Genomic DNA, 25,354 nt, shown 5'->3' on the forward strand with positions numbered 1-25,354 from the left:
CATCCTTCTTCTTGCACAGTCATATACAAAATTAATACTTAAGTCACCACAAATAACTAATTTCTGGTACTTCCTACAAAGTGAATCAAGAACCCTCTCTAGCTTGAACAGAAATGCTCCGAAATCAGAGTTAGGGGACCTATGAACAACAAAAATTAGAAGTTTAGTTTCACTAAATTCAACTGCCCCTGCACAATATTCAAATATCTGTTCAGTGCAGTGCCATGACAACGTCTATGTACTCTAATGGAATACTGTTTTTTTTTACATACATAGCCACTCCGTTACCCTGCAAGGAACTCCTTGAAAAAACAGCCATCTAATCTGTAGCCGAAAAAACAGCCTGCTAATCTGTAGCCTGGTAAAGGAAGCCTCTGAGTTGTCAAATTATTTAAGTGGTGTTCTGATATACCAGTAATTTCAGAGTCAACATCTATAAGCAGTTCACTAAGTTTATCTCTAATATTTTGATGAAATATTCTTAGTCCTTCTCTGCTATGAAACAGGATGTCCTCTGAAGGTGATTCCTTCATTAGAAAGACTTCCTTTAAATAGGTATACCCTTGAGCTGACTTAAATCTAAAAAAGGTTCAGCTCTAACACCAACTACTACAGGAACTTTTCCACGAGTGATCCCACCACCACCCACTACAATGTCACCTACAAGCTTTGCCAGCCTCCCCTTCCCATACCTATTGAGGTGCAGGCCATGCCTAGTGAAACCTGATCTACTAATAGACTCAACTGGCACCACTGCAGTGTGACCCATGTCCTCTAGCTGCATTAAGATGAGGCCAATCATGACACTGAAACAGTTGCACGAATTGCACATTAGTGCTACCAGTTTGAGTAGCTGTCTTTACCAGGTCACCACCTACATCATATTCCCCGTCCCTGTCAAGACTATTTCCTGCTCCAACCACTATTACTACCTGATCCTCCTTTGTAAAATTCCTACATAACTCCCCTATGCTGTCAGTCACCTGAGCCAACCCTGCACTAGGCTTCACAATGCTGTTAACCTGGTACTCAATCCCAAACACTACCTAGCACCAGAACCTTCTTCTTTCTGTTAGACTTTGCAGCTGACTTAAGCCTCCTTATTGCTGAAGACTGCTGCATGTTTCCTACACCTACAGCTACAAGAGGCTCCTCTCCACTCAACTCTGACAGTTGGTCAAATCTATTGTATATACACAAAGTACAACTGTCTGAATACCTCCTCCTTCTAGCTGCCTTCTTGCCAGCTGCCAATTCCCATACCCCAGCACCCTTCACCCTCCTCAGCCTATCTAGTTCCTCCTTTGTGTATTATAACTGCACCTGAAGGGCACAGATCTCACACTCCTGTTCTTCTATCAACTTATTTCTACTGCAGATTCTGCATTCCCAGGAGAAGATATCGCTATAATGTCCACTGGCTTCCCCATTGCATGCCCCCCAATGAAAATACTTTGAACAAATCCCACACCGTAACCCACTACTCACAAACCTACGACAAAGCCCACACTTCTCACCCATGTAAAATTTTACAGTTATTGAAAAAAACTATATGTCTGCATTGCCTAAGTTCATTTACACCAGTAGAACTATTTACAGAACTAACAATATCGGTCTCGAAGTTCTCTCTCTACTAAGAAAGCAACAACTTTTGTTAATACTACTAAACCACAACTAATACCAATACCAACAAAACTTCACAAAATTTATTAGCTAAACCCAAATGACCACTGGAACACCCAACAAAGTTAAAACAGTGAATGAAAATTTACTGAACTATTTCATAGAAACAATAAGAAATGTCAACTGAAAACTAAAGCACAAAATTTACTAAATGACTTCAACACACAGAAAACTCTTAAAAAAAAAAAAAAAAATACACAAGCAAACATTTCCAAAAGTTTATTAAATAGTTACCCCCCATAACCGAGGGTATGTGGGGGGGGGGGGGGAATGAGGTTGGGAGGGGAGGGGGGGAGAGATGAGAAAAGATGAAGAGGGAGAAAGGAAGTGGAGAGAGAAGGGAGATGGGTTGATATTGGAGTAGAGGAGATGGAGACTGTTCGCATGTAGGGGGAGGGGGGGGGGGGGGGAGGAAGAGTGATGGGAGAAGGCAATGCATGAGCTGGATGGAGTAGGAGTGGTGTGGAAAGAAGAGACGGAAAAAGCAAGGTGAGACGTTGGAAACAGGTTAGTGGAGGTTTAGGCCAGGGGGAATGTGAGAGTGCAGGATGTGTATGACAGACAATTCCCATCTATGTAGTTCAGAGGACCCTTTGCTTGAAGGGAGTATCCAAGTGACCCACTTAGTGAAGCAGCTGTTGTAGTCATTTGTGTTGTTGTGTGCAGCATATTTGGCATCTGGATAGACAACTTTCGTTTTGCTATAATATTTTGGTGGCCATTCATGTAAGTAGCACTGTATTAGGCATGCCCAACTTTCTGCTTGCACCAGGAATTTCCATTATTGTTAGACATTTTATGTTATTGGGCAAATGAGTGAAAATTTTTGTTGCTCTGTATTGAACTCCTTTCTGAGCTACTGTCAGCTTTAACAGTTGATAATAAAGATCAGTTTTCCTCTAGTGTTGTGGGTATGAACATCACTGTTCTTCTCAAATTTTGATGCATTATTTCTGACAAATTCTGTTAGTGAATATATATGTATTGTGATGGTGCAGTTAAAAAGTCGAACTCCTTGAAGATGTACCCAGATGACAACTGTAGATGAACACAATGTATTATTCTTACTGCTCACTTTTGTCCAACCAGTACTTTCTTTCTCAGTGATGAACATAAAAGCATAGCCTTTTGTTATAAATCGCCTCACCTGCATATTAGCTACCACGTTCTCTTAATTTGTTAGTTTCTTTTCAATTTGCTCCTGTAGACTCGTTTAATTTGCTTTTCAATGCCTTTTTTATTTTATTCATTTTATATTGTTTCTGTAATAGTATCTGCAACCAATCTTCATATTTTCCTCCCTGGAATTTCCACTATCATACCATTTTTTTGTTTTACGGTAGTTGAAATATCAAGATGAAAGTAATAAATAGCTGTGAGGAGAGGATGACACATTAAGTTGCAGGCAGGCATAGGTTTCAGTTGCCTGAGACTGCAGTCGTGTGTGTGTGTGTGTGTGTGTGTGTGTGTGTGTGTGTGTGTGTGTGTGGGCACGTGCGCATTTGTCTTCTATTGTTGACGAAGGCCTTACTGGCTGAAAGCTTTATCCATGACAGTCTTTTTGTTGTGCCTATCTGCAACTCAGCATCTCCGCTATATGAAATGAAATGTCAATCTTTAAGATCGACCAAAGCGTTCAGATTTTAGCATTCAGGTCTTTGTTACGAAACGTGTTAATTTCACTTTAACAGTAAATCCTAATCTATTACAGATATGGTCAATATTCTAGTTTTATTGGGATCACCGTGAAAATATATGGAGGATGGCAGATTAAAATGACTGTGACTTGATTCCCTGAATTAATACAGAATTAAATAGTGTCCATAAATATATCCCTTTATGGCCAATCTTAGGTCCGTCATATTTAACACTGCTACGTCTCCTCATCCCCTACCCCCCCTCCTCCATCCATGAACCATGGACCTTGCCCTTGGTGGGGAGGCTTGCTTGCCTCAGCGATATAGATAGCTGTACCATAGGTGCGACCACAACGGAGGGGTATCTGTTGAGAGGCCAGACAAATGTGTGGTTTCTGAAGAGAGTCAGCAGCCTTTCCTGTAGTTGCAGGGGCAACAGTCTGGATGATTGACTGATGTGGCCTTGCAACACTAACCAAAACGGTCTTCTTCTGCTGGTACTGCGAACAGCTGAAAGTGAGGGGAAACTACAGCCGTAATTTTTCCTGAGGGCATGCAGCTTTATTGTATGATTAAATGATGATGGCGTCCTCTTGGGTAAAATATTCCGGAGGTAAAATAGTCCCCCATTCGGATCTCTGGGTGGGGACTACTCAGGAGGACATCGTTATCAGGAGAAAGAAAACTGATGTTCTATGGGTCGGAGCGTGGAATGTCAGATCCCTTAATCGGGCAGGTAGGTTAGAAAATTTAAAAAGGGAAATGGATAGGTTAAAGTTAGATATAGTGGGAATTAGTGAAGTTCGATTGGCAGGAGGATCAAGACTTTTGGTCAGGTGTATACAGGGTTATAAATACAAAATCAAATTGGGTTATGCAGGAGTAGGTTTAATAGTGAATAAAAAAATAGGCGTATGGGTAAGCTGCTACAAACAGCATAGTGAACGCATTAATGTGGCCAAGATAGATATATGAAGCCTACACTCACTACAGTAGTGCAATTTTATATGCCAACTACCTCTGCAGATGACGAAGAAATTGATGAAATGTATGATGAGATAAAAGAAATTATTCAGATAGTGAAGGGAGACGAAAATTTAATAGTCACGGGTGACTGGAATTTGATAGTAGGGAAAGGAAGAGAAGGAAATGTAGTAGGTGAATAGTGAATATGGATTGGGGGTAAGAAATGAAAGAAGAAGCCGCCTGGTAGAATTTTGCACAGAGCATAACTTTATCATAGCTAACACTTGGTTCAAGAATCATAAAAGAAGGTTGTATACATGAAAAAAGCATATAGATACTGGAAGGTGTCAGATTATATAATGGTAAGACAAGCGATTTAGGAACCAGGTTTTAAATTGTAAGACATTTCCAGGAGCAGATGTGGACTCTGACCACAATCTATTGATTGTTAACTGTAGATTAAAACTGAAGAAACTGCAAAAAGGTGGGAATTTAAGGAGGCAAGACCTGGATAATTGAAAGAACCAGAGGTTGTACAGAGTTTCAGGGAGAGCATTAGGGAAGAATTGACAAGAATGGGGAAAAGAAATACAGTACAAGAAGAATGGGTAGCTTTGAGAGATGAAATAGTGAAAGCAGCAGAGGATCAAGTAGGTAAAGAGACGAGGGCTAGTAGAAATCCTTGGGAAACAGAACAGATATTCAATTTAATTGATGAAAGGAGTAAATACAAAAATGCAATAAATGAAGCAGGCGAAAAGGAATACAAATCTCTCAAAAATGAGATCGACAGGAAGTGCAAAGTGGCTAAGCAGGGTTGGGTAGATGACAAATGTAAGCATGTAGAAGCACATATCACTAGCGGTAAGATAGATACTGCCTACAGAAAAATTAAACAGACCTTTGGAGAAAAAAGAACCACTTGCATGAATATCAAGGCTCAGAAGGAAACCCAGTTCTAGGCAAAGAAGGGAAAGCAGAAAGGTGGAAGGAGTATATAGAGGGCCTATACAAGGGCGATGTTCTTGAGGACAATATCATGGAAATGGAAGAGGATGTAGATGAAGATGAAATGGGAGATATGATACTGCGTGAAGAGTTTGACAGAGCACTGAAAGACCTGAGTTGAAACATGGCTCCGGGAGTAGACAACATTCCATTAGAACTACTGTCAGCATTGGGGGAGCCAGTCCTGACAAAACTCTACCATCTGGTGAGCAAGATGTATGAGGCAGGCGAAATACCCTCAGACTTCAAGAAGAATATAATAATTCCAATCCCAAAGAAAGCAAGTGTTGACTGATGTGAGAATTATCTATCAGTTTAATAAGTCACGGCTGCAAAATACTAATGCGAATTCTTTACAGACGAATGGAAAAACTGGTAGAAGCCGATCTCGGGGAAGATCAGTTTGGATTCCATAGAAATATTGGAACACATGAGGCAATACTGTTCCTAGCATTTGTAGACTTAGAGAAAGCTTTTGACAATGTTGACTGGAATACGTTCTCTCAAATTCTGAAGGTGGCAGGGGTAAAATACAGGGAGCGAAAGGCTATTTACAATTTGTACAGAAACCGGATGGCAGATATGAGAGTCGAGGGACATGAAAGGGAAGCAGTGGTCGGGAAGGGAGTGAGACAGGGTTGTAGCCTACCCCCGATGTTATTCTATCTAAATATTGAGCAAGCAGTAAAGGAAACAAAAGAAAAATTCAGAGTAGGAATTAAAACCCATGGAGAAGAAATAAAAACTTTGAGTTTTGCCGATGATATTATAATAATGTCAGAGACAGCAAAGGACTTGGAAGAGCAGCTGAATGGAATGGACAGTGTCTTGAAAGGAGGATATAAGATGAACATCAACAAAAGCAAAACGAAGATAATGGAATGTAGTCTAATTAAGTCGGGTGATGCTGAGGGAATTAAAATTAGGAATTGAGACACTTAAAGTAGTAAAGGAGTTTTGCTATTTGGGGAGCAAAACAACTGATGATGGTCGAAGTAGAGAGGATATAAAATGTAGACTGGAAATGGCAAGGAAAGCATTTCTGAAGAAGAGAAATTTGTTAACATCGAGTATAGATTCAAGTGTAAGGAAGTCGTTTCTGAAAGTATTTGTATGGATTGAAGCCATGTATGGAAGTGAATCATGGACGATAAATAGTTTGGACAGGAAGAGAATAGAAGTTTTCAAAATGTAGTTCTACAGAAGAATGCTGAAAATTAGATGTGTAGATTACATAACTAATGAGGAGGTATTGAACAGAATTGGGGAGAAGAGGAATTTGTGGCACAATTTGACTAGAAGAAGGGATCGGTTGGTAGGGCATGTTCTGAGGCATCAAGGAATCACCAATTTAGTATTGGAAGGCAGCGTGAAGGGTAAAAATTGTAGAGGGAGACCAGTAGTTGAATACAGTAAGCAGATTCAGAAGGATGTAGGCTGCAGTATGTACTGGGAGATGAGGCAGCTTTTACAGGATAGAGTAGCGTGGAGCGCTGCATCAAACCTGTCTCAGGACTGAAGACCACAACAACAATAAAGTCTCATCAGCCACAAATGGCTTCTACTGGGTTTCCCTGTGATGTAGGTTCTCATCTGTCTCACTCCCACACTACAGCACTTTGGCATCAATAGACAATAGACGCTTGTGAGTTTTCCCATCTCGTGGTGAATCTGCACCCTTTGTGGCACATGGTCCTGGACGATAGGGTTTGTTTCACAATTCTGCGTGATAAATTATATTTGGGTGTGTGGTGTTTTTTTTTTTTTTTTTTTTTTTTTTTTTTTTTTTTTTTTTTTTTTTTTTTTTTTTTTAAGCATTTATTCCCCCTCTCCACCCTTTCTTTCTTCCGTATGTAATGGACTCATGTGTATGTTGGAGGGATAAAAAGATATTCCATTGCTGAATGGATACTACCCATCCCCATCATTATGTGTACTTTCTGCTATATTACTTGTCCCATCTCAAGTTCAGCTTGGATAGAAGTGACCCTTTGTGTGCTGTTCAATAGCATATGAATTCATTTACTTTCATTTGTCCTTAGCCATCCCTCAACAGAAGAGTGTCTTTTTTGCTGTTGTCATAAAACAAAGTTATGCACTTGTCCAATCTTGAGTCTGTTATCATTTTAAAGCGAATAATTTTGGATGTGGAAGAAATGAGAAATTGCTTCAGCACATGTGCATTTTCTTTTTTGAATACATGCAAATTCCATTCCTCTAATAAAACTCAGAACTTTCTGTGGCTTGAATATGAATACCTCACAAAACTGAATTTGAGACCACTGTCTCTCTCTGTATTCACTACACTAATCCGTATACAGACACATAAAATTTAATAATCTTAATTCTGTTTCAACATAAATGTAACGATAGTGACTGGGCACTTTAGGAATCAGTTAGCTTCATTTTTAAACCTTGTCTGGTTTCAATAACTTTTTGTCTTGGGGTGTTTTCATACCACCTCATGTTTAATAGGAGTCACAGAGTCATAACCTAAAACAATGCGGTTTAATGGCACACTCTCTTCCACTCAGTTGGCTTTTTAAGAGTTTCAAAAATCATTGTAACCATTAACGAAGTTTCCCTTCTAAACCCATGTTTCCAGGGCTCACGTGTTGCAAATAATTGCTCTAATTGTTTTTGTGATTAGATCACACATGTAGGCACTTTTGCTTTTTAATATGTTTTTATTGTGTCACTTTCTTGGCTGTTTGTCTTTTTGGTACAAATTTTGCAATTGATTTCAAACTAACTTCCCATTGAACTAGAGACTTGAAACTTTCAACATAGCACAGAACTAGATTACAAAGCAATATTAATTCACGTTCTTGTCTGGTGTATGGCGGAAGGGACTTCGTGTAGCAGTGTCACTTCTCCCTTTAGCTGTCTTTGTCGCAAATGGTTCGCAGGAAGAACGATTGCTTGTAAGTCTCCGTGTGAGCTCCAGTCTCTCCAGGCCTTGTTGGTTGAAAGCTCACTTTGACAGTCTTTTTGTTGTACCTATCTGCAACTCAGCATCTCTGCTACATTATGAGTAACAACTATCTTTTTCATAATATTGTTACATTTCATCCTCAATTTTCCATTGTTTTATTTTATGCTTTATAGTCAGTTTTAAAAATGTGTTACATTAAAAAGTTTTTTTATTTAAACTATTATTTTCTATTTATGTTAGAACACATTTCCGAAATGATTGTCCTTGTTTTGGAGACATGTAGAGAACTGTATGTCATCTTTTTATACCCTGACACTTTTCCTGTATTTGTTGTTTTCTATTCTGTTACATTTTTTCACATTTCATTTCATAGAAATATCTTCATTTTCTGTGTTAACAAAAAAGTTGTGAAAGAAATTCATTTTAGCAACAGAAATTGACAGTGGTCTGTGCCATACTATGCAGTAGCCTAGTTTTATAAAAATGTGTGCATAGTTAGTTTGGCTGGAGATGTCCTTGCATAGAGAAAGAGGATTTATTTGCCGCAATTTAATATGACTCGTTAGTTTGTGTAATCTGAATTTTGTCTCTCTGTCCATTGTGACTACAAAATTCCTTACTTCACGTTGTCTGCAGTAAGGCCTTGTCATGAGTGAGCGACAGAAGTGAGCGACAGCAAGCGACTTCTGGATACGTGACACTCCAGAGACAAGCAGCAGCGTTGGGCAAAAAGCTTGGGTGTCCTGTGTGCAAGCGACTATGTTGCGCTGCAAGATGGCTGCTTAAGATCACCAGACAAATTCTTCAAATACATGTGAATGAGCAGAGGAGCATTAGCCTATCTCATCAATAAATTAAATACGATTTTTTTACATGATGAAGAACTTTTAACAGCCAATAAATATGGAGGAATGACTACTACACGACTAACTATGCTAAATACAAACATAAGTACACAGATTGAGAGCAATACACAACAGTTAGCTGTGATGGAGGGGTAGCATCTACAGTTTATGATTAGGTTATAGGAAAAGGTCCTGTGTTCGATTCCGGATCATTCTTATATTTTTACTGACTGAGTTACAATTCTGTATACTAAGTTTTCTGTATACTATTTACAATGCATCACTAAGTATATTTTTAAGGTCTTGCTAAAGAACTTGATCTTCACATCTTTCCCAGTATATCAAGCACATTCAGTTCTTAATAAATTACAATGAACCATGCAATTTTACAGATATTTGATGTTGCGAACATAATTCGTCAGCAGTGAGTGTTAAGGCCAAGTGTTTCAATTACTCTAAATAGTCTGTAAAAGTAAAGTTAACAAAATTTTTGAAAAGAAAGTCAAATATTTTGTGTAATGATTTGTCTAAAAGTGTGAAATAAAAAATGTTAGGGAAACGTATGGTGCACCTCATTTTCTGTTCATGATCTCAAGCATCATTCAAAGGCACGTAGAACGTTTCTCTGATCTTGTTATTTCTTTTACAAAAATCATTTCATAAAATATTTGACTGATTTCTTTCATTTTTTTAATTTCAAGTTTTATTCAGAAAGCATGATCTTACTGACTCCTCGTTTGCCTTCCTACCATACTTGATTTGAAGGAAGCCTTTTTGACATTTAAATGCTGCACCAATGTATCTTTTTATGTGCAAAATAGCTAGGTCTTGAACAGATGAAATTTTTGACTCTTCATTTACATAGCTTGGCAGCAGATTTTCGTGAAATATTTCAGTTTTTCCTCAGTTTGTTAATTAAGTTTTTGTTAATTACTCTGATTACTTTCAAGCATTTAAATATTTTCTGCCAAACTAGATCTCCTGCGGTCACTTTGATACACCGTTTACCTGTGTCTCTCCCTTTGTTGGGCTATGAGAATTTGGACAAAGCCTCATGTTGTAAGTTATAGGGTGTCTTGTTTTGGCTCTGCTTATGCGTTTACAAAAACGTATCGAGTGTTAATCACATGATAAAATAGTCCTTTCTGCATGCTGTCATTTCCAAAATTCTTCGTTTTGATATCTTGAACTGTTTATGAGATATGACGATTTTTACGACCACTTGATTTGTGAAGCACAAGAAAGGTTCAGATGCGCCATGAGCGACCTGTCCGCAGATATAACAACAAATATCTCAAGAATGAAAGAAGATATTGTACTGGTCTCAACTTTAAACACAATTTAGATACATTTGTTACATTTCGTACGCAATAATTTATGGCCTTAAACGAACTATACGGAAAGTCTACACAATGTGATTTTACCCCTGCAAATTCTTAAAAATTTTGTGCAGCCATGTACTCAACTTCGTGCAGCACAGTAACTACGACGAATAACAGAAATAAATTCATAACTTTATCATTTAAGGATATCAAGCTATAGGTTTCGGAAGAATAAATTTTTTTCACCGAATAGTTTTTGTAAAATCGGATGTTAAGTAACTCATAGTTGCCGTCACATTCGCTCCACTGCTTTGCTGAGAAGACATGTGGCTGTCGCTATCTGTTGTGCGTCCTGCAGCAACAAGATTCAAACACATTTGAATTCAAACGTTGCCAGTTGCAGCGGGAGACAGGCAGCGACACAGATGTCGCTCACATAGGACACTTCCGTAACTACACCTGCGGTTGTGTTTTGTCACCTGAAGGTGTCGCGCACTGTTGCTCGCGTCTGTCACTCATGTATATCACGGCCTAGGAGAAAAAAGTTGTTGTTCCATCCAACACCAATAACAATAATCTTTGTTCTTCTAATCCCTGTCTGCTGTCAGGTGACAAAAATAACAACTTAAATTCCCAAACACTAAAGTCATTACCATATTTTTAATTTGCGTGTATGAGCTCTGCTTCAGTTCATGTTTTAATTATTCTCTTCATCCTCAAATAAAGATATATAGAAAGAAGAATGTAAGAATGTGTTAAGATATGAAAGGGAAAGAATTGGAGAAAGATGTTGCTACGCTTAGTATATTGATGCTGTGAATGCAATAAGTGACATGGGACTTCCTGCATAATAGTTGCTATTGTCTATGATTTTATGACAGAGGACGTTTTGTGATGTATTACCGTCCATTACAACATGGAGTCTTTCGGAGGCAACTGTTCGTGAGCAAGTAGTTTTCTGTTGTGTGGCTGATTTGCATGAGTGGATTCTGTTAGGAGTTCCTTGATGTTTGATAGGTACTTGAAGTTGGGAGAAGAGGGAGGGCAGGGGGGTGTGGAGGGCAAGAGCTCTTTTGGGCCATGGACCATTGTACAGAAATGAGTAATGAAAATTGTGATGTAGAAGCAAAGTGGGTTGTAAGGACGTCTCTGGACAAGGGATGCAATTAACTTGTGTGATTTTAGCATGTCTACTCATGGATAGTGAACATGAAATGAAATGTGATCCAAGGAATGTGAGAGAATTGTGTTCTTATTTGTCATTCATTCAGCTGCAGATTTTTTCCCTGATCATCTTCAATTCTAGGGTCACTTAAGAAAAAATTGAACATCCAGGCAGCCACGTGTCTGGCATTGTGAAACTAGAATCATCTCAATTATACAAAAAGTGTCTTCCTGTTTGAAACTAGCGAAAATTTGTACAGACACAGGATAAAAAGCTTTTTCTATTATGTATGTCTAAGGAAAATATTACCTATAATACAGAATCTTGTAGATATGATCCCAAATACAGGTATTTCTGTTATGTAATCTACTGAGCGATGTGGACCACAGTTTTTGCATCGTTCCATTGAAATATTTTGTAGTTGTTGTATGGTCCTTAATACCATTTGTTAGGAGCAGAACATGTCATGCAATGTGTACATGATACTGAATTAAATTACTGCATTTAATTTCATGATATTGTATTGGCTGAGTTTACAGTTTTAAGACTTGTATGTACTAATTTTTAGGTATTCGGGACACCAAACAAACATCCAAGAAGTCAGCCATTCATTGACCATGTCTTCACGTTCTCTGTTCTTGACAATCGAATATGGTTTAGAAATTTTCAGATTCTCTCTGAAGATGGTGCTCTTACTGAAATAGGTATGTACAAGTTGCTTAAAATGTAACAAGTGTGTGTTGATATTTGAATTAATTCTGTGAAACAAGATACGAAGTATTATTCCAGACTGAGAATATTATGAGCAGTAGCACATTGTAGACTGAGAAATGAGTATATTCTGGTAGGTATACAAGCTTTTAATAGCTAATGAGATAGATGCCTTTCCACTGAGCACTTAACTTCACTAAATGTTATGACATTATGTGACATCAGATGTGTTAATTCCAGAATTGCTGTAATAGTAGTGACATAACAGTGCTAAAAAATTGAAAACTATTGTAGCATATTATAGAAGAAATGTTGCTTGTTTCAATATTTAAAAATAAATTCCTCAGTATAACCTGAGTACAATGAAGTTGGGATGTACACATGTTTTGCTTGTTATAAATTTAATTACACTAATTTATGCATATGTTAAATCTGGATCAAGGGAAGGTGTGTGGCAATTGAGAGAGTATAAGGTGCAGGATGAAAAGATGGTGGGAAGATAATGGAAGATGTGACGGAGAGGAAGACAGTTGCTTTTCAGTGCCAATAACACAATAGGAGTTCAAGGAAAAAAAGTGAAATTTCCTAAAGTGACAGTGATAGTATTTGGGAGGGGAGGTAAGTACAGCATTTTAGCAGGGCAGGAATAGTGTGGAAAATGGCAGAAGAAGAAAAGTGAGGCTAGGGAAAGAGGGGGGGGGGGGTGAGGCTTCACAAGAACAGATCATATGGTGGAAGTACAGTTCCAACCATATGTGATGAAGAAGATATTCTTTCTCTGAAGGGAAAGAGTAAAGCAAAGCCGGTTAAAACTGAGCTTGAACTAAAAAATAAGACATTTTGAAAGGACTGAGATGTGTGTGTAGGAATAATGTATTTGGAAAGTGATTGATAATAATGCTATACTTCTGGGTGAGGTTTTTGGGGAATGTAGTGTTTTGTGGGGGATGAGATGTGGGAGCTGTAGTAGATCAGCAAGGGAGGTTCTGGGGTAAAAGGGGCTAGAGAGGATGTGGTGATAGGTTCTTTGTTGGATAGATAGAGGTAATCCCAGGCGCAAAAAAAGTGCAAGTGGCTGAGGTACCATCTTCAGATTATGTTCAAGAAGGTAATCCACCTATTGGAGGACAACAGTCTCTATTTCAGAACTGGGTGGTAGGAAATTATTGACAAAGGATGGATGGATTTTGCAAGTGGAGCAAAATCAGCAAATTATTCTCTGTGATGGAGTGGTGTGATGATCTAGAGACAGAGTTGTGAGGTATACAGATTTTGGAATCAGAAAAGTGTTTGTATGAAAGGATGGGTGGCAGTCAGAGATATTGTTGTTGTGGTCTTCAGTCCAGAGATTGGTTTGATGCAGCTCTCCATGCTACTCTATCCTGTGCAAGCTTCATCTCCCAGTACCTACTGCAACCTACATCCTTCTGAATCTGCTTAGTGTATTCATCTCTTGGTCTCTCTCTATGGCTTTTACCCTCCACACTGCCTTCCAATACTAAATTGGTGATCCCTTGATGCCTCAGAATATGCCCAACCAACCGATCCCTTCTTCTAGTCAAGTTGTGCCACAAATTCCTCTTCTCCCCAATTGTCCATGTTTCACTTCCATACGTGGCTACACTCCATACAAATACTTTCGGAAACAACTTCCTGACACTTAAATACTTGATGTTAACAAATTCCTCTTCTTCAGAAACGCTTGCCTTGCCATTGCCAGTCTACATTTTATATCCTCCCCAAATAACAAAACTCATTTACTACTTTAAGTGTCTCATTTTCTAATCTAATTCCCGCAGCATCACCCGATTTAATTAGACTACATTCCATTATCTTCGTTTTGCTTTTGTTGATGTTCATCTTATATCCTCCTTTCAAGACACTATCCATTCCATTCAGCTGCTCTTCCAGGTCTTTTGCTGTCTCAGACAGAATTACAATGTCATCGTTGAACCTCAGTTTTTATTTCTTCTCCGTGGATTTTAATTCCTACTCTGACTTTTTCTATTGTTTCTTTTACTGCTTGCTCAATACTTAGATAGAATAACATTGGGGATAGGCTACAACCCTGTCTCACTCCCTTCCCGACCACTGCATCCCTTTCATGTCCCTCGACTCTTATAACTGCCATCTGGTTTCTGTACAAATTGTAAATAGCCTTTCGCTCCCTGTATTTTACCCCTGCCACCTTCAGAATTTGAGAGAGAGTATTCCAATCAACATTGTCAAAAGCTTTCTCTAAGTCTACAAATGCTAGAAATATAGGTTTGCCTTTCCTTAATCTAGCTTGTAAAATAAGTCGTAGGGTCAGTATTGCCTCACGTGTTCCAACATTCCTACAGAATCCAAACTGATCTTCCCCGAGGTCAGCTTCTACCAGTTTTTCCATTTGACTGTAACGAATTCGCATTAGTATTTTGTAACCGTGACTTATTAAACTGATAGATAATTCTCACATCTGTCAACAGTTGCTTTCTCTGGGATTGGAATTATTATATTCTTCTTGAAGTCTGAGGGTATTTTGTCTGCCTCCTACATCTTGCTCACCAGACGGTAGTTTTGTCTGGACTGGCTCCCCCGATGCTGTCAGTAGCTCTAATGGAATGTTGTCTACTCCGGGGGCCTTGTTTCGACTTAGGTCTTTCAGTGCTCTGTCAAACTCTTCACGCAATATCATATCTCCAATTTCATCTTCATCTACATCCTCTTCCATTTCCATAATATTGTCCTCAAGAACATCGCCCTTGTATAGGCCCTCTATATACTCCTTCCACCTTTCTGCTTTCCCTTCTTTGCCTAGAACTGGGTTTCCATCTGAGCCTTGATATTCATGCAAGTGGTTCTTTTTTCTCCAAAGGTCTGTTTAATTTTCCTGTAGGCAGTATCTATCTTACCCCTAGTGATATGTGCTTCTGTATCCTTACATTTGTCATCTACCCAACCCTGCTTAGCCACTTTGCACTTCCTGTCGATCAGTCAGATATCAGGGCTAATATTAAGTCCATTAGGAAGAATATCAAGTGTCAGGAAAGATTTCAAGAGAAGTGTATAGGACAGGCTAAGACGAGGGTGAATTTTCTGAACTGACGTGAGGTACAATGTACTAAAATTCTTTGACTGTTGTAAGACCAAAAATGAAAAGCAAGAATGAACATTATTTGACAGAAGTGATTGTAGCAGTGATAGGAAGAGACGGGCCTTAAATGAGTTGTCTGCTGCACTTTTAAAAGCTCAAAGGAAGGAATTAAAGATCTGTTTGAAGATGGATTCCTTAAAAGCTGCAAGAAGCTGAGGTTGACACAGTTATGTTTAGTGCCTACCATCATTTGAAAGTGAAAAGGAAATAAATAGAAAGAAATGGTGCATAATAAACAGATTTAAGTGTTGAAATAAGTTTTGTGATTAGGAGAGCGGATGTTGCACTATGGTAACTCTACTTGTAATAGGCCAGTACAACAGTTGTCATTCAAACTGCAGGACCTAGGTGACTGGTGTGCATGTGGGAAGTAGAGAAATAAGAAGTAACAAAGAACACATGATTGAATTCTAGATAAGGAAAGAAAGACTCCTACAAAGCTGTGATAAAATTAGGTGCAGGGATGAGAGAGAACGAACTGGAATATATATTACAATAATGGTGATTCCAGGAATAAACCAAAAGTCAGGAAAGGCAGCCACACAACTTTTGAGCTAGCGTTATTTTTCTAGTTTTAAACACAAACTCGCATCATTGTTTTCATTCATGACTGTATTGCAACTTGGGAAAGTAGAACATGTCTGTCGTACTACAGTGTCGCTTTGTAAACTGAAGCAGAAAATAAGTACCGTCAAATGGGGTTATTTTGGACACGGGCGAATTCAGACAGTATGGCTTATTTGCTCTTTGCCACTGCATAGAAACAAAGAGTTACTTATTTTAACGTCCGTGCGCCAGTTATTTTAAGTGCAAGGTTGCATTTATCACTTCCCACAACTTTTATTTTACGTCAATTGTTTCCCTAGGTGTATAATTGATGAACAGTCTCAATGTTAAAAATCCATGCTTTATCATAAAATGGAAACTTTCTATTGTTGCGCCGAGCGGGAAGTTATTGTAACCGTAATTGTTGATGCGCTCAGTAGCTAACAGCATTGAGACAATTTCTGTACAAGTTTGTCGAGTTTCTTATGCAAGGTTATAAAATAATGACAGTTTTTGTAAAACTGTGTACTGTGTGGGGTGATTTCGGACAATGCCAAGAACGTATAAGAGCAGGAGAGGTGCTAATGTACGGTGTAATTATGACCCATAACTTTTAGATAAAGCTGTTCGTGATATTCAGGGTGGTAAATTATCGTACAGAAAAGCGTGAGATTTGTATGGTATACCTAAATCAACCCTACAAAATAAAGTGCAGAAAGCAAATCCGAAAAAAAAATCAGAGGACAGCCAGTGATAAATAAAGAAGAAGAAGAAGAAGAAGAAATGTTGAAGCAAGGTATCTTGAGGGCTGCACATTGGGGATTTCCCTTCACTAAATTGGATATTAGATATTTAGTTAAAGGCTACCTTGTTAAATCTGGCCGAAAAGAGAAGAAATTTCATAATAATTTGCCAGGAGAAGAATGGGTGCATTTATTCCTCAAACGACAGAAGATCGTTGTGTTCGCTTAAGCGAAAATATTAAACGAACTCGTGCAGAACTTATCTGTAATATATAAAATTCATTGCATCATTCCATACCACTTATTCATAACAAAGGGCTACCTTAAAATGTGTAAAATGTCACCAAAATCAAATAAAAAGCATGTTGAATTTTAAAAAAAGGCAGTAACTGTCCGAATTCGCCCTCTATATACTGTAACTTTGGACAGTCCATGGGGTGAATTCGGACACTTTATTTAAGTGCCTCAGATAAATATACCTACACATACACTTTCTGGTTCTGGGATATTTTATCCGTTACACATATACCCTACCATTTCCATAACAATCAAAATAATGACAAAATCATCCTGTTTGACGGTACCAAGATGTGAAGAGGGTAACTAGAGACGGAAATTGATAGTCTGGTGACAATTTTTGTCATCATAGCCTAGAATAAAAGAAACAAAACCACTTTTTTGTTCCCATCTGTATTATATGTGCATTATTTGTATTATTTGAGCTTTGTCACAAATGATACCTCGTAGGTTGCATTGTGTCCTGATTTTAGCATTCTTGTTCCCCTCCCATTAGTAATTCATAAGCATTTATGAAAGAGAAAGAGAGAAATGAATAATCATGTAATGCCATATATTTCTATCTTTCTTTCCCCTGTTTAGATAGGGCAAAGATACTTTTATTGGAATCACACCAGGATTTTGCCTTGTATCACTTAATTTTATATTGGCTTCTAAATTAACTTTTGTGCTGGTTTTGAGTACATGGGTTTTAGTAGTTATTTTAACTGAATCTTATTTCTTTACAGTAAGAGGGGAATTTTTCTCAATTACAAATATACAGGTATCTATCTATTATTTTAGGTAATGATTAGATGAATTTAAGTTCTGCATGGTGTGTCTTAGATGTTTTGGTCATTATTTGCAGCTATTTTCATATGATAAATGTTTTCATGTTAACTTTTTTCATGTCTACAAAATAAGTTTATGTTAAGACAGTATCCCAAAAGTTTGTTGTGGCCTGCAAATTAGTGTAAGTGTGCAGGCTTGTGCAGATAACAATATGAAGATGTTTTGTGGTTTTTGCATTGTCATGTTATCCATTTTTTATTTTATTTTAATTTTTTGTTAAATATTTAACATTTAGTATCAAGTTTTGAAGAGGGGACACTCATTAGATATCTTGATAGAAAAATTTGTATTCTTTCAGTAGAAAGTACATATAAATCTATTTGCTTATGTAATTCTTAATTTTCTTGTTTTAATTGTTGTTTAAACAGAAGTAGGGAATTTTATAGGTCCTATATCTTTTTTTAGGACCACGATTTGTGTTGAATCCTGTCAAGATATTTGGTTCAAGTTTTGGTGGGCAGACACTGTGGGAGAATGCCTCGTATATTTCTCCTGCTAAGGTACGTTTTCTATACTTTGACTTCTGTTGATGCTGGTATTCTGTTGATTGTGTCCTTTTTTTTGCATTTGCTTGCCAGTACCTTTTCAGTGATTCCTTTGTTCTGCAAATGGTGCTTTCAACTACATTAAAATATATTTTTCTCTGATTACACTGTAAGTCACTGTACAGTGTGCCTGAGAAATCCCTAAGTGTATAGTCAAAACCGTATATTGTATATTCGAGTACTTACATACACTGAAGAGCCAAAGAAACTGGTACATCTGCCTAATACCCCCACAAGCACCCAGAAGTGCTGCAACACAACATGCATGGACTCAACTAATGTCTGAAGTAGTGCTGGAGAGAATTGGCACCATGAATCCTGCAGGGCTGTCTGTAAATCAATAAGAATACCAGGGGGTGGAGATCTCTCCAGAACAGCATATTGCAAGGCATCCCAGACATACTCAATAATGTTCTTGTCTGGAGAGTTTGGTGGCCAGCAGAAGTGTTTAAACTCAGAAGAGTGCTCCTGGAGCCACTCTGTAGCAATACTGGACGTGTGGGTGTCACATTGTACTGCTGGAATAGCCCAAGTCCGTAGGACACAAGGAACATGAATGGATTCAGGTGATGAGACAGGATGCTTATGTACTTGTCATCTGTCAGAGACATATCTAGACATACCACGGGTCCCATATCACTCCAGCTGCACACATCCCACACCATTACAGACCCTCCACCAACTTGAACAGTCCCTTGCTGACACACAGGGTCCATGGATTCATGAGGTTGTCTCCATACCCTTACAAGTCTATCTGTTAATACAATTTGAAACAAGACTCATCCGACCTGGCAACATGTTTCCAGTCATCAACAGTCCATTGTCAGTGTTGATGGGCCCAAGCGAGGCATAAAGCTTTGTGTCGTGGAGTCATCAAGGGTACACGAGTGGACCTTTGGCTAGCTCGGAGGTGCTGTGTCTCATCGCCCTTGCACCGATTATAACACCACATTCATATTCACTCACATCTTGATAACTTGCCATCGTAGCAGCAGTAACTGATCTAACAACTGCACCAGACACTTGTAGTTTTATATGGGCATTGCTGGCCACAGTCCTGTATTCTGCCTGTTTACGTATCTCTGTATTTGAATACGCATGCCTATACCAGTTTCTTTGGCACATCAATGTATAAAAACCACATATCCAGCCCATCATTTTAGTTCTCTTTATTTATATTTGTGTCTATTGGCAGTACTATACATTTCACCCCATAAAGTCACTTTTATGACAAAGTATGAATACCTGCTAAGTTAGTAATCATTTTTTAAAGAATAATCGTGAAATTTTTAAAAATTGAGACAGGGTTAATGAAACTGGCACACCAGCAGTAAAATGTTTAGCCAGCACGTACAGCTAGGCAAAAGTTGTGTATAATCTGTCACATGGAACTCATAAGAAATTGGTTTCCTCAGGTTCATCTGCTGAAGATATGCAGATGGAAATGTATGAAAATTATAAGAGCAATTTTATGTTCTCTTGGAGTTTCTCCTCTTAAAATTCAAAGAGTCGGTAAACGCGATATAAACACAATTTCAAAAGCACAAACTTTAATAAGCAAACAAATAGTAACTGCTAGTGGTTTGAACTGTGATGAGTTACATCAGCAAGCAGCTTCAGGTAAACAAGAGTGTATGGATTACCTGATGGTATTCAGCTATTGTCAAACGTAAAAGAAGAACTTCACATTTCTACTCGTGTTTCGAAAATTCAGATTTCCAAAGGTGCCAAGGAGTTGGTCCATTAACGCTTTGGAGACCAGCCCCTTAGGAAAATATCAGGCCTAGGAAACTGTGCCTTTATTTAAGGTGTTACTGGCACATATGTAATTGAGATATCTTCAACAGATCAAGCTTCAAGATCTGTTTTTCATATTTACTTTGGTTCTTCGATAAATTACAAATTTTAAAATGACAAAGTATAATTATCCTTAAAAAAAAAAAAAAAAAGTGAGTTATTGAGAAATTTTTTCCTCTTGAGCTTCCAAAATTTTTTGCTCACTCAACAAACAGCACAACTGCAGAACAGTGCGAAACATAATGAGTACACACATGGTATTACATCAGTGCGGTCATATTTGTGAGAGCAGCTATTACGTTCGCTAATGTTTCTTTCGAGATAAGTCTAGAAATTGACAACAAAAGGCAGCACCAGTCAAGGGACAGGTAGTGAGACGTATGTACAGTGTTCTAATATGCAATGCGACCAGTTTTCAATGGTAAGTGACTCGTTGATGAAATTGCAGCCTGACCTACACTCAGGTTTGGTCTACAAAGTGTTAGAAATTAACAGAATGAGGAGGATGCTTAAAAGAGTTAGACAGTTGAAAAGTGATTTTAGCATGGTTAGTTCAGTAGCTTTCAAATAAATTGTGAGATCTTACAACAAGGTGCATAGACTTCACTGGATAATTGTAGACTTCCTGGAGGGGGAAAAAAGGCATTCATAGAAATTTAATATTCTGTAAAGAAAATAATGTTATTCCAAGTAGTGGTCAGTGCATGGATTGTATGTCACTTTTGTGATAGGTTGTTTATTTTTTGCAGCAAATTTTCAGTCTACTTCAGCCCCCACGTGTCTCAAAAACTATAAATCCAAAAGTGATAAAACTTGTAGCAGTTATAAACAAGCTTTGTAATCAAATTAAGTGGAGAGATCGAGATTCTCAAACCTGGAAAAAATTTGTCATGACAAAGTTTGACACTTTTGAGTGTTACCAAACATAGTGAACCAGATGCCATCAAACTTAAAATGAAGAACTTCAAATTTGGGCAAAATTTTTGAAATATCACCATACCAGTTTTGTCATTCTTCATTTAAAAGACTGCTACTCACAAAGCTAATGAGATTGGCTAAAATTTTGCAGTTTCTCCTGTAATCATTTAGCCAGCTTGCACACACAATCTGAGATGGTTCAGTGGCGAACATCTCTAAAATTGGACTACATCACTTGAAGTAACCCAATACAAAGCTTCTGAGTATGGATATCCAAGTAAAACTTATAATTAGGATTACAAATGAAGTCCTACACTTAATCATAATGTTTTAGTTAAGGACCTATTTTTTTATGAAGTATGTGTTCTTAAAACCCAAAGAATCTTGTTATATTTTATTGTTAGTGTTTTGAAGTCCATTGGCTGTAATAAATGCAATAATAAACACAGCAGGCAACACTGCAGTGATGTAATATGAAGGTTTCCACAACCAATGTCAGTCTCATTAAAATTCTTCTGTAGATACTGTTGTGTGTCATCATATAAAATATTTAGAGCCCATCTTAGATTAGCACAGAAAATATGCTCAGAAATCACCATGAATTAGGATCATATTTGACTGACATAATTTTGTGAATCAAGTTAAGTTCACAATCTAGTAACATTACAAAACAACAGATTATGTTTTGTACAAATAGAAGTTGAAAATAAGTAAATCATAAATATGATGTTACCACAGAAAATGGCAAATGAATATGTCACTCCTGCACTGCTGAAGTTTGAAATAATGTTTCGATCTATAGGATTGGTTATTGGCAATAAAAGTCTTCTGCTTGTTTCGCTCCATCTGTACAACACAAAACATTCAAATGTTCTGTAGGTTCGGATAGCATTACTACACAGTTCATTGAGTATCTGACTACCAAACATGCTTAAACTGTTATGAAAATGAAAATGCACACACATTCACCAGATATAGTGAGCTCATGTAAATAAATTACAGAAGCGATATTTATCAGCCAGCTCATAAGCACTGGTTGCAAATGGGACTATGGTTGTAAAGGCCTGCAGTTCGATCCCGGGTCAGTTCTCAGTTTTTCTTTATTTATTAATTTATTTATTTTTCAAGTACCACTTCTACATCTCTGGTCATGTTTGTTAATGTACAAATTGTGAGTTGTATTGTGATTTGGAGTCCGTGTTGTACTAAAGGTACCCCCCCCCCCCCCCCATATCTCTGAATAAGACTATGCTCAGTAAATCATTTTGGTGGTGAAACCGAACTTCATGTTCATCTACATCTACATCTACATTTATACTCCGCAAGCCACCCAACGGTGTGTGGCGGAGGGCACTTTACGTGCCACTGTCATTATCTCCCTTTCCTGTTCCAGTCGCGTATGGTTCGTGGGAAGAACGACTGTCTGAAAGCCTCCGTGCGCGCTCTTCTCTCTAATTTTACATTCTTGATCTCCTCGGGAGGTATAAGTAGGGGGAAGCAATATATTCGATACCTCATCCAGAAACGCACCCTCTCTAAACCTGGCGAGCAAGCTACACCGCGATGCAGAGCGCCTCTCTTGCAGACTCTGCCACTTGAGTTTGTTAAACATCTCCGTAACGCTATCACGGTTACCAAATAACCCTGTGACGAAACGCGCCGCTCTTCTTTGGATCTTCTCTATCTCCTCCGTCAACCCGATCTGGTACGGATCCCACACTGATGAGCAATACTCAAGTATAGGTCGAACGAGTGTTTTGTAAGCCACTTCCTTTGTTGATGGACTACATTTTCTAAGGACTCTCCCAATGAATCTCAACCTGGTACCCGCCTTACCAACAATTAATTTTATATGATCATTCCACTTCAAATCGTTCCGCACGCATACTCCCAGATATTTTACTGAAGTGACTGCCACCAGTGTTTGTTCCGCTATCATATAATCATACAATAAAGGATCCTTCTTTCTATGTATTCACAATACATTACATTTGTCTATGTTAAGGGTCAGTTGCCACTCCCTGCACCAAGTGCCTATTCGCTGCTGATCTTCCTGCATTTCGCTACAATTTTCTAATGCTGCAACTTCTCTGTATACTACAGCATCATCCGCGAAAAGCCGCATGGAACTTCCGACACTATCTACTAGGTCATTTATATATATTGTGAAAAGCAATGGTCCCATAACACTCCCTTGTGGCACGCCAGAGGTTACTTTAATGTCTGTAGACATCTCTCCGTTAACAACAACATGCTGTTTTCTGTTTGCTAAAAACTCTTCAATCCAGCCACACAGCTGGTCTGATATTCCGTTGGCTCTTACTTTGTTTATCAGGCGACAGTGCGGAACTGTATCGAATGCCTTCCGGAAGTCAAGAAAAATAGCATCTACCTGGGAGCCTGTATCTAATATTTTCTCGGTCTCATGAACAAATAAAGCGAGTTGGGTTTCACACGATCGCTGTTTACGGAATCCATGTTGATTCCTACATAGTAGATTATGAGTTTCCAAAAACGACATGATACTCGAGCAAAAAACATGTTCTAAAATTCTACAACAGATCGACGTCAGAGATATAGGTCTATAGTTTTGCGCATCTGCTCGACAACCCTTCTTGAAGACTGGGACTACCTGTGCTCTTTTCCAATCATTTGGAACCTTCTGTTCCTCTAGAGACTTGTGGTACATGGCTGTTAGAAGGGGGGCAAGTTCTTTCGCGTACTCTGTGTAGAATCGAATTGGTATCCCGTCAGGTCCAGTGGACTTTCCTCTGTTGAGTGATTCCAGTTGCTTTTCCATTCCTTGGACCCTTATTTCGATGTCAGCCATTTTTTCGTTTGTGCGAGGATTTAGAGAAGGAACTGCAGTGCAGTCTTCCTCTGTGAAACAGCTTTGGAAAAAGGTGTTTAGTATTTCAGCTTTACGCTTGTCATCCTCTGTTTCAATGCCATCATCATCCCGGAGTGTCTGGACATGATGTTTCGAGCCACTTACTGATTTAACGTAAGACCAGAACTTCCTAGGATTTTCTGTCAAGTCGGTATCTAGTATATTACTTTCGAATTCACTGAACGCTTCACGCATAGCCCTCCTTACGCTAACTTTGACATCGTTTAGCTTCTGTTTGTCTGAGAGGTTTTGGCTGCGTTTAAACTTGGAGTGAAGCTCTCTTTGCTTTCGCAGTAGTTTCCTAACTTTGTTGTTGTACCACGGTGGGTTTTTCCCGTCCCTCACAGTTTTACTCGGCACGTACCTGTCTAAAACGCGTTTTACGATTGCCTTGAACTTTATCCATAAACACTCAACATTGTCAGTGTAGGAACAGAAATTTTCGTTTTGATCTGTTAGGTAGTCTGAAATCTGCCTTCTATTATTCTTGCTAAACAGATAAACCTTCCTCCCTTTTTTTATATTCCTATTAACTTCCATATTCAGGGATGCTGCAACAGCCTTATGATCACTGATTCCCTGCTCTGCACTTACAGAGTCGAAAAGTTCGGGTCTGTTTGTTATCAGTAGGTCCAAGATGTTATCTCCACGAGTCGGTTCTCTGTTTAATTGCTCGAGGTAATTTTCGGATAGTGCACTCAGTATAATGTCACTCGATGCTCTGTCCCTACCACCCGACCTAAACATCTGAGTGTCCCAGTCTATATCTGGTAAATTGAAATCTCCACCTAAGACCATAACATGCTGAGAAAATTTATGTGAAATGTATTCCAAATTTTCTCTCAGTTGTTCTGCCACTAATGCTGCTGAGTCGGGGGTCGGTAAAAGGAGCCAATTATTAACCTAGCTCGGTTGTTGAGTGTAACCTCCACCCATAATAATTCACAGGAACTATCCACTTCTACTTCACTACAGGATAAACTACTACTAACAGCGACGAACACTCCACCACCGGTTGCATGCAATCTATCCTTTCTAAACACCGTCTGTGCCTTTGTAAAAATTTCGGCAGAATTTATCTCTGGCTTCAGCCAGCTTTCTGTACCTATAACGATTTCAGCTTCGGTGCTTTCTATCAGCGCTTTAAGTTCCGGTACTTTACCAATGCAGCTTCGACAGTTTACAATTACAATACCGATTGCTGCTTGGTCCCCGCATGTCCTGACTTTGCCCCGCACCCGTTGAGGCTGTTGCCCTTTCTGCACTTGCCCGAGGCCATCTAACCTAAAAAACCGCCCAGCCCACGCCACACAACCCCTGCTAACCGTGTAGCCGCTTGTTGCGTGTAGTGGACTCCTGGCCTATCCAGCGGAACCCGA

The 25,354-nt window shown here is 38.6% G+C and overlaps 1 protein-coding gene across 1 annotated transcript in view; it reads left to right on the forward strand.

The window, feature by feature from the left end:
- The window catches only part of LOC126162515 (ribosome biogenesis protein BRX1 homolog), a 73,888-nt gene that overhangs the window by 44,626 nt on the left and 3,908 nt on the right, over nt 1-25,354 (forward strand). The window contains exons 5-6 of the mRNA XM_049919079.1: nt 12,130-12,265; nt 18,231-18,325. Of these exons, the coding sequence (XP_049775036.1) occupies nt 12,130-12,265; nt 18,231-18,325 (231 nt within the window). The remainder of the gene's footprint in view (nt 1-12,129; nt 12,266-18,230; nt 18,326-25,354) is intronic.

Source organism: Schistocerca cancellata, chromosome 2 (genome assembly GCF_023864275.1).
Source record: "Schistocerca cancellata isolate TAMUIC-IGC-003103 chromosome 2, iqSchCanc2.1, whole genome shotgun sequence".
In the NCBI taxonomy this organism is placed as follows: Eukaryota; Metazoa; Arthropoda; class Insecta; order Orthoptera; family Acrididae; genus Schistocerca; species Schistocerca cancellata.